The sequence below is a fragment of the Pinus tabuliformis genome, chromosome J, assembly GCF_031772625.1.
Source record: "Pinus tabuliformis cultivar Carrire ecotype Pingquan chromosome J, CPIR1, whole genome shotgun sequence".
In the NCBI taxonomy this organism is placed as follows: domain Eukaryota; kingdom Viridiplantae; phylum Streptophyta; class Pinopsida; order Pinales; family Pinaceae; genus Pinus; species Pinus tabuliformis.
Genome location: NC_142295.1, coordinates 1,087,724,366 through 1,087,740,979, shown reverse-complemented (window position 1 = coordinate 1,087,740,979; position 16,614 = coordinate 1,087,724,366). Strand labels below are relative to the sequence as shown.

The window sequence follows — 16,614 nt, the reverse complement described above, 5'->3', positions numbered from 1 at the left end:
TGCTAGTTATTTGTTTCATTTCCGCATCAAGTCGAGCCGTGAGACGCCGATGGGAAAATGTTCGAGGAATTCGTTCCCTGGCCAAAGTTAGCTGGGTTGTCCACGGAGCAGAAGGTCTATGGGGTTATTGCCTCTGCAAACAAACTTCGGAAGATCAGATCATGAGATGTCACAAGCAAATTCCCAAATTCAGTACAGGATCATTTCGAAAAGAACTGCTGTTAAAGCCGCGAGATCTAGTGACAACCAATTTGGCTCAGGGACTTTGATCAGATCATATGGAACTTTCCACTTTTCATAAATAAATATCTAATTAAGCATTACTTCTATGTCTAGCCGTCTGTGGGTATGAAATCCAGATTATAGCTTAATGTTTATTTTCAAAAACACTTCCATTGCAGGTAGTCGAAGTAGAGTGGATGCGGAGAAAACGGATTCAGGAGTTGACACTGTAAGAAACAAATTATTTGCCTCCACAGCATTGGATGAAGTGGGAGGAGTGGTCCATTACTTATGCTTGAGACGGTTGTAAATTTATGCTTTAGACGTTTGTAAATTTCTGTTATGGTTGAAGAACATATTGATTAACACTAGACCCGTCTTTGCCATCGTTGCTTTGGCTTTGATTGAGCCTCCTTGTATCTGTGTTGCTTCTCCTCCTTGTATTTGTGTTGCTTCTCCTCTTTCTAGTCCTTCAGGTATCAGCGCCTTTGATCACATTTACTATGGAGTTTGTGACCAAATTATTGCATGTATAACGCTGGTATACAAAACACCTATATACATCATTCATATGTTTTGTGAACACCTGCTATTGATATTGATCTAAATCAGCCGACCACAATGGTTTTGTCTTTGCAAAACACTGCCTATTATGGAAGTTACTGGAAGTTACAGGAATACCGAGAGACTCATGATAGGGCTCGTATTTTTTAATATTATGCAAAAATTCCGGATGGATGACGAGGCATAACGACAGCGAATATCTTAATTCTGAATTTAGTAAAGAAATAGATGGTGACGACTCAATAACTCATTTCCACGAAGTTATCCCTGTCCTGTCAAAATGGCGTTAGACTACTCTGTGGAAATGTCAGGATAGAAACATTGATATTCTTTCTTTGTGGGTGACAGGAAGCATTTTTCAATCCAATAATTCATATTCCAGTAAATGTATCCGGATGGTTATTAATATTTTTGGAATTACAGTTTCACTAATACATGAGGTTGTATAGGTTAATAGTTTGATTTTAACAAATGCAAAATCCAACGGATGGAATAAATACATTAATGGAACTACAGCCCCAAAAATATTGGTGGCTGGCAATTGCACGCTTATAATCTCTGTATATCACTGTACAATCTGTCTCGTATATTTTAATACGATGTGGACTAAATCTCCCGGTATACTAGCTTAATTCTGAATTTATAAAGTTTAACGATCAAACCCATTGACGATTGACGCAGGCTTGTAATTTCTGCATATCACGGTTATGTGCCTCTGCACAATCATGCAATACTTACTATAATATTATTATTATTATTTTTATTTAAAACAATTTCACATGAGATTACTCATTGCTTTCCTATGCACAAAATAGGGAGTAGATAAAGATTTTGTACGTTGCATGGGCAGACCTGACCACCCCCATCTACTGCCTCGGGATTCCTCTTGTATCGACGGTATTGAGGCCTGTTGAGCGATCCAACGGCCAGGGTTGGTTCCTTCAACTTTCACTACCCTTGGCGCCGTATCGAGGTCTCATTCTTCCATCAGTGCTCATGACTCCTGCTTGGTCTGCTGCTTCCTACCGTGGTCTCATTCCAGCTTCGAACCAGAGCTCTGTTGAGGTTTTTGAAAGGCTATCGAAGTGCCAATCCTTGTCCTCATTGCCAGAGTTGGCATTTAGGGTAAGTTAGCAGTTGGTTAGTTTTCCTGTTTTCGTTTTTCTTTCCTGCAACCATGTTTTAACCTTTCTCCATAGCAGACTAAGCTCTTCTCTAAGGAAATCTTCGAATACTTAATCTATTTGTGGTGGTTTGCTCGTAGGTACACCTTGCTCTCGTTTTCGAGTTTGCTACCAGATGGCAGCGGTGCCTTCCAGGAACAGAGATGACTCCGAGGGTTTCCACCGGGTATGAGGTTTTCCGCCCTGGTTTGTCTTACAACATGCTGCAGTTTTTTCTTGTTTTCTTCGCGGAAGGAGATGGTTCACCCTTCCTGCGTAGTCTAGCCGTCCTCTCGGGCAAATGTTCATATTTTGGAAAATGTTGAAGTGTATGCTTACGAAGAGGTACTGAGTCACTGACCCTCTGGCTTCGGTCCGGAGCCCTGAATCATGTCTTTTGTTTTTTGTTTTTTTGTTTTTTTTGTTTTTTAAGAAGCTTGTTAAATTTGAGTGGATTTCACCTCTGATATTTTGAGCCACACTGGCCAACTCTGTAATTGTAATAGCTACCTTCTGTAAGTCCATTCTCTGTTTTAATTTTGGCACTGAAAGACATTTACGCTCTTAAGCTTGTTAATGTGTAATAAAATGGTCGATTTTGTATTATCTTGAGTTACTCTTCCTGGGTTATGTTCCACAGAGAACATTTTCTAAACTTATGCAATGCTATACGTCTCTGGCTTATCGACTATTATTTTCTTTATGTCCTTCTGGTTATGCTATTCTGCAGAGAGTTTGGTTTGGTAAATCGTCTCGGTTACCGGACAGTATACTTATTCGCTATTTCTTGATGTGCTTTTAGCTGGAATTATCTCCGTTGATATTTGTTGGGTTTGATTACAGTTGGGGTTTGGAAGCTCGTCCACCCGGAAACGGGGTCGAACCATGTTTTTCTTTAAAGAATTTAAACGAGTAATCCCTCTGAGTTTAATTCTGTTGGGTCGAGCGACAGGATTTAGGCCTGAATCCTCACATTCAGGGTCTTGGACTCAGCCTCTGGTTGCATACTTTCCTTTGAAAGAACTAGCTTAATTCTCTGTTGAAGAGTCATGACCAGAACCCGGTCTCTAGGAAACTATTTCCCTGTTCCACCGCATTCTGACCCTGTTTTTTTAATAAGAATATAGTCTAATTTATTTCTGAATGTCGATGAACGTTCGTGTACAAGGGTTGCACAGCTTCCCACAGATTATGTAGTCTCTGCTGCAGTGGGATACGCTGACCAACATGAGTCCTCCCACAGACTGTCTTCAATACATACCCTCATAACAGAGGACGATGATAGGCCGTGGCTTCAGTCACGCAAGGAGGGTGTGGGTAGCTGGTTTCCACCATTTGCAGATGTTACGGAGGAAGACGGGTTGTGTGCAGCTTTGCCGTTAACTGTGAATGCAAATATGGGCGCTTGAAGGTTTGCCCAAACGGTTAGTGCGGTTGTAAACACATTGTCATGAGTCCAGAAAAATCAAAATAAAACTTTACATATTTACAACATTTTTGTAAACCAAAAATTCTCCAGAATATTTCAAATTCTACAGTGCATAGTTTTTTTACATCTAAACATTGTGTTGGGCTTCTTTTGTGACGCCCGCAATCTTACGTCCTGTGCCTTTCGTCACGGTGCTTGCGTGGGTAAACTATGGCAGCCCACAAAGAAGATTTATGGAATAAGAATTTAACTTTGATACCGCCATTTGTGTCTGTTGAGATGAGATTCTATACCATCCAAGCTATGATTGTGTCTGTTGGGATGTGATAACACACCATCCCAACCCTGAAAGATGCGACGATATTCGTGCAAAGATTTGTGGAATAAGAATAACTTTCTGTCGCCATTCTTTCGGCTTGGATGGGATTTTATGCCATTCCCATCTCTGCACCTGTTCGTTTGAATGGTCTGAGTTCTACCCAATAGTTCCCACGAAAGATGCCTTTTCTTTAAAAATTCCCATGCATTTCAGATTGAATGTACCGATTCAATTTCAATCAAACTCTCTGCGCCTCCGACTCCGCCTCCTTTTGAAGTAAACGTTAAGGTAATTCTCAATCGAAAGCATCTATCTATTTTGGAAATTTAAACTCCACTCCATTGGGTTTCATGGCACGCTGTAAATGATGTATTTTATGGTTTACCAAACCCACAGGAATATAATTGCAACTTGAGTTAAATCCTGTTTTGAATTAATTCGGTGAGATTCAGTGCTGTTTGAATTTCTGGAACAATTCAAACTGAGGAGAAACGTTTAATTATTAATAAAAAAATGTTTTAAAAAAAATATTGGTCATATTTACGATTTGTTATTTTCTATATAAAATCTAAATAAAAAAAATAATATTAAATTTTATTATAATTATGATATTATTCGTTTATTTTAGGAAATGAGGAAGTTAATTATTTGAAATTTGGTTTTTCAGATTCCGAAGGCTATATCAGTTGGCCCATGGGGAGGCAAAAGTGGAGATTTATGGGATGATGGGGTGTATGCCGCCATTCGCCAAATAAAATTAGTTTACGGAAGTGTGATAGATTCCATCAATATTGGATATGAAAGCAATGGGGCTATTGTTTGGTCCAAGCATGGAGGAAGCGGAGGAAATAATAATGCGGAGGTATTATATGTATTTAAGAGTATGAAATGAATTTAAAGTTTATATTTAATTTTTTTGGTTTGTTTTAATATGTTTGTGATTTGAAAATTTGTGTTTTATAAGAAATTTAAAGGTTTTAAGTAGAATTTTTTTAGTAGAAATCACAAAAGATAAATTTTTAGTCAAAATATTTCTCTTATATAATTTTTACGATCCATTTATTATAGATCACAAAAGCTTAACTTCAAATTAGATATATTAAAGTTCTTGAAATATTTTTGAAATTATTTTTGATTTGAGTTACACAATTTTTTATATATTAAAGTTCTTAAAATATTTTTGAAATTATTTTTAATTTGAGTTACACAGATTTTTAAAATGGTTAAGTTTTAAATAATTACTTTTAACTATTAAAAAATTTAAAATCAAAACAAAATCTTTTAAAACGAATCATTGAGACAAATTATAAATATTTAAAAATATAAAAAAAATTATATTTATTAAATTATTATCTATAAATATAATTGGTTATATTCAGAAAATTAGAATATATTTAATTATATGAAAGTGGTGGTTGTTTTTATTTTTTTTAATTATATGAAAAGAAATGCATTAGGTAAATAAATGAAATTTAAATTAAATTAAAAATATATGAAAATTAATATGAAAAAAATAGCATTTATTTATTTATAAATTATGATATACTTTTGATATGTATTTTGTAATTGGATTAAACTTTACCATTATTCAATGATTACTGATTTTTGATTTTTTCTTCTTATGTGTAAGATGGAATTGGATTATCCCACGGAGAGAATTACATCAATAAGTGGACGTTTCGACACTTGTCTGAGGTCACTCACTTTTGAGAGCACTTTTGAGAGTAACGTGAAGAAGACATATGGTCCTTTCGGAGTTGAAGATGGCACATATTTCTCATTACCCATGGCAGAAGGGAAGATAGTAGGCTTCCATGGTCGAAGTGGTTTGTATTTAGATTGCATTGGGGTATATATTTCAAAGGTACGTTGTTGGTTGTTTTTTGTTTTTTAAATTTTAATAACGTACGTGTCATATGCATATAGTATGGATTTTAAAGAACTTTTTATTTTTATTAAATGATTTTTTTAAATTGATATTTTCCGAGGATTAGGTTGTTTTCTTTTAGTTTTATTAATTGGTGTTTATTAGGTTGTTTTCTTTTAGTTTTATTAATCAGGTTGTTTGATTAATTTTAATGGGAAACACCAAGTTTATTGAAGTAAGTTTTCTAGTTTTTTATATAATTGTTATTGGATTTTTTAAATTTCTTATGAATGATTTTTTATCCAAAATTTTTTACATTAATTTTAGAGAAATCCAAAATTTATTAAAATAAATATTCTAGTATTTTGTATTATTGTTATCAAATTAAGTATAATATTTAGTTTAAAAAATTTCACACTTATTTTTACAAAAAGTATCTGATGATTTCTTTTAGTTTTATATTTAATATGTAATAGTTATAGGGATTTATAGTATATCTTTGTACAATTTTAGGGTTTGGAAGATGAGTTCTTTCTTTGATTTATATTTTTTTGGAATAAATTCTCAAATACATTTATTTTTTAAATGAAAAATTTAAATAAATTTTCAGTATATCATTTTTCGTAATATCATTTTTCGCAAGTATATAATTTTTTTTTTTAGTTTTAATTTCAACTTTCAATATTTTGCATATTAGTTTTTATTAATGATCATATTTATTTTTAAATTTAACATAATGAGATGTTGGTTAAAGATCCATTAATTATCTTCAATTTCTCAAAATTAACTTTTTTTCAACAAAAGAATAGAGGATATGGAAATCAATGTTATCCTCATGAGTGCATGTCCTAGCATTGGAGGTGGTGCTTAGATTTTAGTGCTATATGAAAATTTTCCAATAACTTTATATCGATTGAATTTATGGGTTAGATTAGCATAATCTTTTATCCATAAAGGATTAAGATTGGCTTTATGGGCTATAATATTGAATTAAACCTTACCAATTTTAGCACCAAAGCCATTGAGGAGAATAATGCCCTCTTTGGATTAGAGGGTAGAAATATCATTTTCTAAATTAATAAAAGGGTGTGTTTTTTGTAAAAGGTAACAGTGAAAGTGAAAAAATAGGAGATAACAAGGAAAAGTGATACTTTGTATTAAAAAATGATATTAAGTTAAATATCTTAGTTAGAGTGATCCCTTGCACATGTCCTAGCATTGGAGGTAGTGCTTAGATTTTAGTGCTATATGAAAATTTACCAATAACTTTATATCGGTTGAATTTATGGGTTAGATTAGCATAATATTTTATCCATAAAGGATTAAGATTGGCTTTATGGGCTATAATATTGAATTAAACCTTACCAATTTTAGCACCAAAGCCATTGAGGAGAATAATGCCCTCTTTGGATTAGAGGGTAGAAATATCATTTTCTAAATTAATAAAAGGGTGTGTTTTTTTGTAAAAGGTAACAATGAAAGTGAAAAAATAGGAGGTAACAAGGAAAAGTGATACTTTGTATTAAAAAATGATATTAAGTCAAATATCTTAGTTAGAGTGATCCCTTGCACATGTCCTAGCATTGGAGGTAGTGCTTAGATTTTAGTGCCATATGAAAATTTACCAATAACTTTTGAATTTATGGGTTAGATTAGCATAATCTTTTATCCATAAAGGATTAAGATTGGCTTTATGGGCTATAATATTGAATTAAACCTTACCAATTTTAGCACCAAAGCCATTGAGGAGAATAATGCCCTCTTTGGATTAGAGGGTAGAAATATCATTTTCTAAATTAAGAAAAGGGTGTGTTTTTTGTAAAGGATTAATATTGGCTTTATGGACTATAATATTGAATTAAACCTTACCAATTTTAGCACCAAAGCCATTGAGGAGAATAATGCCCTCTTTGGATTAGAGGGTAGAAATATCATTTTCTAAATTAATAAAAGGGTGTGTTTTTTGTAAAGGATTAATATTGGCTTTATGGGCTATAATATTGAATTAAACCTTACCAATTTTAGCACCAAAGCCATTGAGGAGAATAATGCCCTCCTTGGATGAGAGGGTAGAAATATCATTTTCTAAATTAATAAAAGGGTGTGTTTTTTGTAAAAGGTAACAGTGGAAGTGAAAAAATAGGAGATAACAAGGAAAAGTGACTCTTTGTATTAAAAAATGATATTAAGTCAAATATCCTAGTTAGATTGATCCCTTGCACATCAATTTTTTGTTTCTAATGGATAAAATTGTGTATCTATATGTTCGGTAGAGTTTTTTGTTTCAAGAAGAACTATATCATTTGATGATAGAGACTTTCTCTAAGGAAGCTTTTTAAAATTTCATTTCAAAATTTCAAGTTTTCTTAGCTCCTATTTGTTACATTTAAAATTAATACATCCTTCATTATATTTATATTTCGATAGATGTGCGAAAATGTCCCAAGGTAAAAAGCGCCCAATTCAAAACATACTAATTATTATTCTTCAATATAAAATGTCACTGAGTATGCAAATGCAAGATGAAACTATTTAGAAATAGACTAGCCTATATAATCCTATCTATGTTTTGCTAGCTTAAATCACTTTTAGGAACCAATTGATATAAAATAAAAGTAGAGCTATAGAGAATAAGGAGAATAGTCCATGAACTACAATCAACACTAAACTTGAGGAAAACTCTCAAAACTAAGGATAACCTATAAATAATTGAGATTGGATACTAGATTCATGTTAGAATTGATGTAAAATAGAGAGATATGTATAAAGAGTAAGAATAATAGTCCAACAACTACCATAGGTTTGTTATGGAAAATTTATAATATTTGAGGATGGATAATAACTTATTGGGGGAATATCTACTTTACATCAAGTAGTTAACAATGCATAAGGCAAGTAAGAATTGGCACTATAAGCAGGATAATAAACTATAGATCACAACCTCTATCCCCACAAGCTTAAGAAGAGGCTATGAATAGATATAATTGTCCATAAACATCCACAATTTGCAAAATATAAGAGCATAAGCTAACAACGTATTCTATTCAATAAGGCAATTTACATTATTAGAGTAGAATTTTTTTAACACAAAGATAACTTTGAAGTCCAGTTCTATTATATGTTATTTTGCTCATTATTTCACTTTCTAACCTCATACCTCAAAAGTGATTTGAATCAAAGAAGCAACTTTGGCAAGGCCTTTTCTTCACACTCTTCATAGAAATTTGCAAGAAGAAATTTAGGTAGGAGATCAAGTGGTAAAATGAAAAGGATATCAAATGCGTAGTTTTATGAATATGTTCCTTTGACACTCTCTCAAAAAAATCCATATCCCTTTAAACATAATATTCACAATAATTGAAAGGAAATGTGGGAATTGAGTTGGTAAACATTCATCAATGCATGTCAAACTTGTAACCATTAAACAACCTATGAAATGATCAACAAGTCCATGCGTTGAAAATGAAAATGGCCATGAGATTACCATAAATTAAAATGTAATATAATTTATGTACTTTACTTGAATTCTTCATCATGGATGAACACGTTTAAATCTTGAGACAAGGTTGAAATATTTCTTCGGCTTTTGGACATCAAAATTTATTCCTATTTTTGTGGCATTGCCACCCAGAGTCAAAATGCATTTGTTTTTATTTTGATTTTGATTCCCTTCATGTCTAGTAGCTCCTCAATCAGTGCAACTGTGAGAAATATATTTTCTTTGGAAATAAACAACTTCTAGTAACAGGAAGGTTAACATCCTTTTTCAGTGTTGGAAACACATTTATCGAGGTTTTCTTCATAATTTTTTCACACACTGACCTACTAATTTTCATTAAAACTAAAATAATAGCCTCAAAGTCCCAATGCATACAAAATTAAGTTTAAAAAATGGCATGTTGTTCTTCATGGATTTTGACATTATGCAACACTCTAGAGATGAGAAAACATAGTTCTTTCTTGTCATGTTGGCTTTATATGAGCTAAGTCATGAAAAATAATTTGGAAAAGGAGAGAAAAAAATATCAAGGAAGGAGGAACAAAAAAATTAGGGAATGCGAAATTAGGGGAAAAGTGGTAGAATTTAACCATGAGAATGTTGAGTGTTTCATGTTGTAGTCAAGAATGGAAGTATACTAAGCACATATCCCAAAACATAATTAAATTTAATAATTTTGAATGCTAAGATGATGTTAATAGGTGAGTGATTTTCCAAAGAGAGGAAAATTTCTAAGTTTGATAGTCAGTAAGCCCAATTATCAGCTTTGGAAGATGAGAAACACTCCACGGTGGTTGATTTGACTTTTGAGGGTGAACAACTAACATCAAGTAGTAAGAAGATTGACTCGATGGCATTGATGTATTACTAGATTACCCAACCAACCATTTACCTTTTATTAGGGAAAATATCAAAAAATAGTAAAGTTTGTAATATGCATATACTCCGGCAAGGTCCACTATGAGTCTTTTTGCTGGACGCCCCTGCGCGGGCTGCTAAACTACTGTCTAAGTTCAAGTCTGTGTCAGATGTTTTGGTTAATCATGGAGGTGATGCCCCTGCGTGGGCAAATTCTGTGTCAAGCAAGGTCTTCCAAGGTGCCACAGTTGGCCTTGGACAAACTGTTTTTCTGCATGTAATGTTACCTGTATATAATATAATCGATTAGCTAGTTTTACTGAGAAAAAAAAAAATATGCATATACTCCAATATGAGCCATAATTCCAACTTTATACACATTGTATATTTCAAAATTATTTCAACTTAGCTCATAGTTTCCATAAATTAACAACTTTTATACCGTTAATTATACAAATTTCACTTTTCTAGAGGATCAACTTGAATGAACTAGTATCTTCCTCTTCTCATCTGTACTAAAGGCAAGAACGTGGGTTGTTTATCGGCCTTATCTCTCGGCGAGCTTGAAGTTATTGTATCTGGATGCCTATTTTACTGGTTTTGGAATTGGTTGTCTATATCATGTACAAGCCTCTCAGCATGTTTGAAAAATTGATTGTTTTGGTTGTTTATATATGTACAAGTCTCTCAGCATGTTTGAAACTTTTTGCATTGGCAGGGACTTGCTGCTACGCAACCCTCCTTGTTAATGCATATGATGAATCCTTCTATACCACAAAAGCGTTAATGTTGTTGAATGTTGATTAGTTTATATTTTAATTCAATGATCATTGTTGTTATCATTACATTCTCCTTGCATGCTTCTAGTATCATGTTGGTTATTTTTGTTTTGTGAATGATATGTCTTCTCATCCTTGTCTAGAAATTTACGTGTATTAAATGAGCATTGATTTGAGCTTGCTAGATAAGCACAAAATCTATAAAATCTATCATAGAAAATGTGTTGGTTAGCTAGGGTTAGCGAGGCATAAACACAATGTTGAAAGCTATTTATTTCTATGGAATTATATGCATCAATGATAAATCTAATTATCTGAAATGCACTTCATACTAACATTTTATATCATCCCTTTGTTTTATTTTTAGGTTTCCCAATCCGAGGAATAGAAGATGGAAATGAAAACAATGATACGGTTGGATCAATTTGAGATAATGATGATGGTGGTGGTTTCACTAAATATGAGAGTCCAAATACTAGTGTAGATGCATAGATTATTTGCATTATATCATTGACATGTTGTATATTTTACTTCTCTTATGTGTTCACTTTATGGTTTGGACATTATATTGACTTGTTTCATTGAGTGGCATTAGGAAATGGTTATACAATCATCTTTTTGATTTATTAGTCTATTTTAAATATGACGATTATAAAAAATTGTTTTATAGGATATTATATATATGTCTATTTGAATTGATTATTTAGTTTTCTATGATGATGTCCATGACATCATGATGTGATTATATTGAAATCATATACACTGACTTGTGTGATTTGATGGAGATGAAGATGTTGCTACAAAATTACGTTTATTATATATTTTTCCAGAGTAAAATTTTAGGCACTAGGGATGGGGTGGGGAAAAAATCAACCTCCCTCTTATATTAAAGGCAAGAGGGAGGATGTTGATATAATGCCAATGCCACATTATACACTCATTTAAGAGCACCACATAGATTATTATATTCTAAAGCTTAATATTTCACATATAATATTTGAACCTTCATGGGGGAGGCTAAAAAAATATTTTTCCCACCCATTCGAGCTAAACCAAATCGACAAAATGTTTGGACATTAGGGACTACCTAGGGAAAGAAATAACCCTACCTCTTTGCCCAAAGTTAAGATTAAGGTTGTTGATACCATGTCGAAGCCACATAATATACTCGCTTAAGAGCACATATATTACTCTTTTCAAGAACGTAACATGTCATTTACAATATTTAAAACTAGGTGGAGAGGATAACAATCATTCCACCCAACCGTCTAAGTTAAACCCAATTGACATACTTTCCTTATATCTATTGAGCATTGTTGATTTTAATTAATTGCAATTTTGTATGGAAAAATCATTATCTTGAGATATTGTTTGTATAAGGAATATTTTATTGATGCACCATTTTTTTTAGTTAGGATGAATGCCTTTAATTTCACTTTAACTACCTTAACGCTTCTTATAATGTTAATTCAAGTTGAGATATATGTTAAATATTGTATTTATTTCGTATTTCTTGAAATAATTTGAATTAAAAAATGAGTATAATAACATTAGCATTAAACATAAAAATTTATTAGGTGAAAAACCATATATGAACTGGATGAATATGGGAAAGAAAAATTGGAAGAAAAACTTGATGCTAAAATGGATGAAATACTAGAAGCTATAGCTGAAGAAAAAGTAGAGTGTTAAAGTGGAAGCCTTAGTGGAAGAAAATATGGTGTTGAAGTGTAGGTTATAGTTAAAAAAAAACATGGTGCTAGAGTTGAAGTTATAGTGGAAATAAAGCCGATTTCTAAATGGAAGCAATAGAAGAAACATGGAATGTTAAAGTGGAAGAAAAAATTTTCTACAAGCAAAGTTGTAATGGAAGAATCTCAATGCTAATGTGGAAGCCATTATGGAAGTAAAACTTATTATGAATAAAAACAAATATTTAGAAGATATAGACAAACTAAAACTAGATGCTAAAGTAGAAGAAATGCTAGAACTTATATTGGAAGCAAAGCTCATTTTGGTGTAAAAAACAAAAATATGGTGAAGTTGGTGGTATAGAAGAAGCTACATTATGAGAAAAAATCAACACAATACACAGTGCTACTCTAGTTAAATTGCATGATGCTAAACCTAGCACAAAAGTGTGATCATAGATAAAATTCAGAAAAACAATTAATGAAAAATGTAATGTGAGAAGAATTTGTCATTAAAATTAGTACCAAAATCAATGTAAAGTAAAAAAATTATCATTTAACACCAAATTTTGTGTTGAAAAAAATGTGCTACATTGACAGGAAAAATACATTGAATTTAGAGATAAACTTGGTGTTAATGGACTATTTTGTTAAAGTGAAAGAATTACATTAAATAAAAGAAAAATAATGTAAGTTATCTAAAAATAATCCGTGTAACATTGAGCTCATCCTCAACTATACGTTTTTATAATACTTAGCAATGCATTCATGAACTCCCTCATTTACCTAATATTTCCCTCATGGCTCCCTAGTCATTGGAAACTACAATCACTTAATATAATTTTATAAAAAATATATGTTGAAGTAAAATTATTGATGAAATGTGCCCCTTTGGAAGATAATATGTCTAGGTTATGTCAAAAGAAACTTTAGCCTTATGTAAAAGAGGTACACCCCGCATTCATCATGGAGTAAATTACCCTTGTAATCATTTATTATATAAAAAAGTGAAATTACATTATCCAATATGTATTATTTGGATGTAATTCCTCGATCACTTAGATATAACAGAGGTTATGGAGTCCTATGAAAAGCATAACAAAAGAATATCAAAGTTTCATCTTTGTAAAGTGGTGAAATATTTGTGGATATGCTCTATGTAAGATTGGATATTTTTGAAGATAGTATAGAAGTTATTTCCTTCCCACGGATGTTTCCCCAATTAGAGTTTTACCATGTAAATTTGGTGTGTTTTATTATTGTTCATGTTTTAAATATTCTAACATGGCATTAGAGTTGGTTACTATTTTCTATCTTTTTCAGTAAAAAAAAATTTTAACAATATTTTCTTCAATTGGCTAAACACTATTATTTATAGTTGTGCCATATAAATATATTAACCATTAAGGCTTCTCTCTCGGAATTTTCACTACAAGATTGATTTTATATATATATATATTCTGACTTCACCATTGGCTCCATAATAATGAATAAGCTAGATCAACTTATTGATTCATTAAATTTAATTTTGTTAATTAGTTTGTTTAAGCTATCTTTGGTATATTTATTTATTTTATAACTTGAAGTTTTTGGTGCATATCTATATATATATATATATATATATATATATATATATATATTCTTCTTCTGGCTTCACCATTGGCTCTGGAATAATGAATAAGCTAGGATCAACTTATTGGTTCATTTAATTTGGCTTTGTCTTTCCTAATTTTCAATTAGTTTGTTTAACCTATTCTTGGTAAAAAATAATTATAACCTAAAGTTTTTGGTGCATATTTAAGGTTTGGTGTTTACCATTCCTATTTTTTTTTCTACCAAGCCTTATTGTTCTCTTGAAGCTAATTTGTTTTTCAATAGGAGCTTACTTTAGTGAATTTTTTTGTTGGGTTTATTTTTCTAGTGATTTAGCTATTCAACCTTCTCTCTCACATCTTCGTACATCGTACAAGCATGTACATATCTATATGACCTCATAGGGTTTAGAAGCTTTTGTAGTAACATATGGATGGGTTTGCATGTTTCTTTGGTAATGGGTTTCTTTAAGTTCATTTTTAGTGGTCTATATGTTGGGCCTCTTCCCTCCTTTGTACATGAATTGTACGAGTCTTTATAGAAATTGTATGGTCATTTGTTTGATACAAAGTTTTTGGGGACCAAGATCTAGTGTGCATATGGGGGTTGATTTCTTTTTCGAGAAAGGATACAATTTCTCTTCTTGGTTATATAGATTATGATTAGGAAACTAACAATTTAGATATATGAGCTACCATAGGGTAGATCTTTCAACTTGGTTCATGTATTTTTTCATGGTCTAGTAAGAAGTTGAGAACTCTTTCTCAATTCGTGTGGATTGGTTCAAACATCAAATACATAATTAATATGTGATAACTAGAGTTCAATTTATTGTGCATGTAATTTGGCGTACCACTCTATTGTACTGTTCAACAACCCCCCCATTTATTATATAAATAGTTAGTATTGTATTAATAAATGGGGACCTTTCAAATTCTTTTAAAAAAATTAGCGAATAAGAGCTTGCCTTTTGAAGCCATTCGGAACAAAACTTTGGATAAACTTAAGATATCAAACCAAGTCACTTTGTGACTAGGAATTCTCGCTTTATCGAAAATCGTAGGATCCAAAGTAACAAAGGTTATTTGTGAGTCAGAATCTATGAAATGTGATAAAAGAAACCCCTGTAAAAGACCGAAGGTAGCGTTGGAATTTTTATAAAATTTAAGGCTTAAAGCATTCTTTATAAAATAAAGTATTTATCGCAATCGCGTCGCGGCTTCCACAAAGGCGCAAACATGCAATCCATGAAAACTGTGAATGGCAATGTGGACAGGTCCCAACAGAGTAATGCACTGTGTTATAACTTGAATCAGGTCTGACATATCGTGAATAACTATTTTTATGGAATAATTATCCGTTTAAGGAAAAGCACTCATAAAATAAAAAAGTAAGTCGCTCATCGCAAATCGCAAAATACAAGCGACTTTGAATTGGTGTATTCCCAATATCACCAATATTGTAATTTGCGATATTGTGATGTTGCGATTTATCGTAATCGCAGGATTGGTATAACACTTTTTTATTAACGAAATAAAAAGCTACATTGCATATGACATAGCATTCCTTTTGCTGTTATGTGATATATCATACAGCTGCTGCAAAAAAAAACTGAACTGTCCTTCCTGTGAAGAACTACCTGTCTATGAATCTGCTGAAAGCGTAAAAACCTTAGTCTTTTTACGTTTCCAGCCATAAACCTTGAGGAACCTTTCAAAAAGAGTCATGATCAAGTCTAAAACCGGGCCTCCTCAGTAGAGGAAAACAACCCTTACAAAAAGATAATGAGCATTATATTTTGTACTAGTTCCCATATTAACAAGATTTCAAAAAACTATGTCATGAATATCAAAAAGATGATAAAAAGAAGACTGTATCGGCATCCCTGGAGCTAGAAATGTGGTGGCTGATCCGATAAACTAATCTGTCCATGATCCTCCTCTACAACTTTCCAGCTGCCCATATTCTGCTGCAAACCTTCCTTAGAAAGTTTGTCCGCTGATTCATTGCGCTCCCTGTATATAGGGCACAAAGAGAAACTATTAAAAGATATTTTTAGAGCCTGTATTTCTTCTAATAATGGTTTCAACATATAATTTTTGCAGGTACTTTGGCCATTAACCCAGTTTATGACATTTAGAGAGTCTCCAAAGATCTGAATCGTGAAGATATTCCTTTGAATGAGCCAACAAAGAAGAAATTTTAACGCTGACATCTCTGCATAGTTATTTGATCCAAACCCTAGTCCCACTGAAGATTTTATAGACTGATTTGCATTTACATGAATGATCATTCTTGCTCCAGCCTTATTATTCTGCGAAGTCCCATCAAAATATGCCCAAGGGATGCCTTCTTTAATCTGTTCATCCCTTATCTGTCTTGGAGTTCGGTTCTCCTCAGGTTCCGGGATGTTTGAGTAGATGGAAGTACACTGGATTGCTATTGATGATGTAGGGGATTCCTTGTCCTGAAAGATACTCCGGTTCCTAGCGATCCAAACCCCCCAACAGATGATGGGAGGTAGGTTCCGCATGTTTCCTTCTGGGTATTGTTTCCACCATTTGTCCCAGACCTCAGGGAGATTTTCTCCTACCCATTCTATCTTTTTGTTCATCAATTTTCCTACCTCC

General features: G+C 32.5%; 1 protein-coding gene across 1 annotated transcript; it reads left to right on the top strand.

Annotated features, from left to right (window-relative positions):
- Positions 1–1,782: 1,782 nt before the first annotated feature.
- LOC149230795 (jacalin-related lectin 19-like) lies at positions 1,783–11,402 on the top strand. The gene is made up of 5 exons (XM_089381415.1): positions 1,783–1,915; positions 2,051–2,136; positions 4,365–4,559; positions 5,328–5,561; positions 11,068–11,402. Exons 1-5 carry the CDS (start codon positions 1,783–1,785, stop codon positions 11,086–11,088), a joined length of 669 nt encoding a protein of 222 aa, XP_089237541.1. The 3' UTR covers positions 11,089–11,402.
- The last annotated feature ends 5,212 nt before the right edge of the window (positions 11,403–16,614 follow it).

Bases quoted from the DNA above. Each gene is read 5' to 3' on its own strand.
- LOC149230795 (XM_089381415.1), top strand. From the start codon at position 1,783: ATGACTCCTGCTTGGTCTGCTGCTTCCTACCGTGGTCTCATTCCAGCT. The intron at 1,916-2,050 runs GTTAGCAGTTGG...GTTTGCTCGTAG, and splicing joins AGAGTTGGCATTTAGGGTAA to GTACACCTTGCTCTCGTTTT. The intron at 5,562-11,067 runs GTACGTTGTTGG...TTTTATTTTTAG, and splicing joins TTGGGGTATATATTTCAAAG to GTTTCCCAATCCGAGGAATA.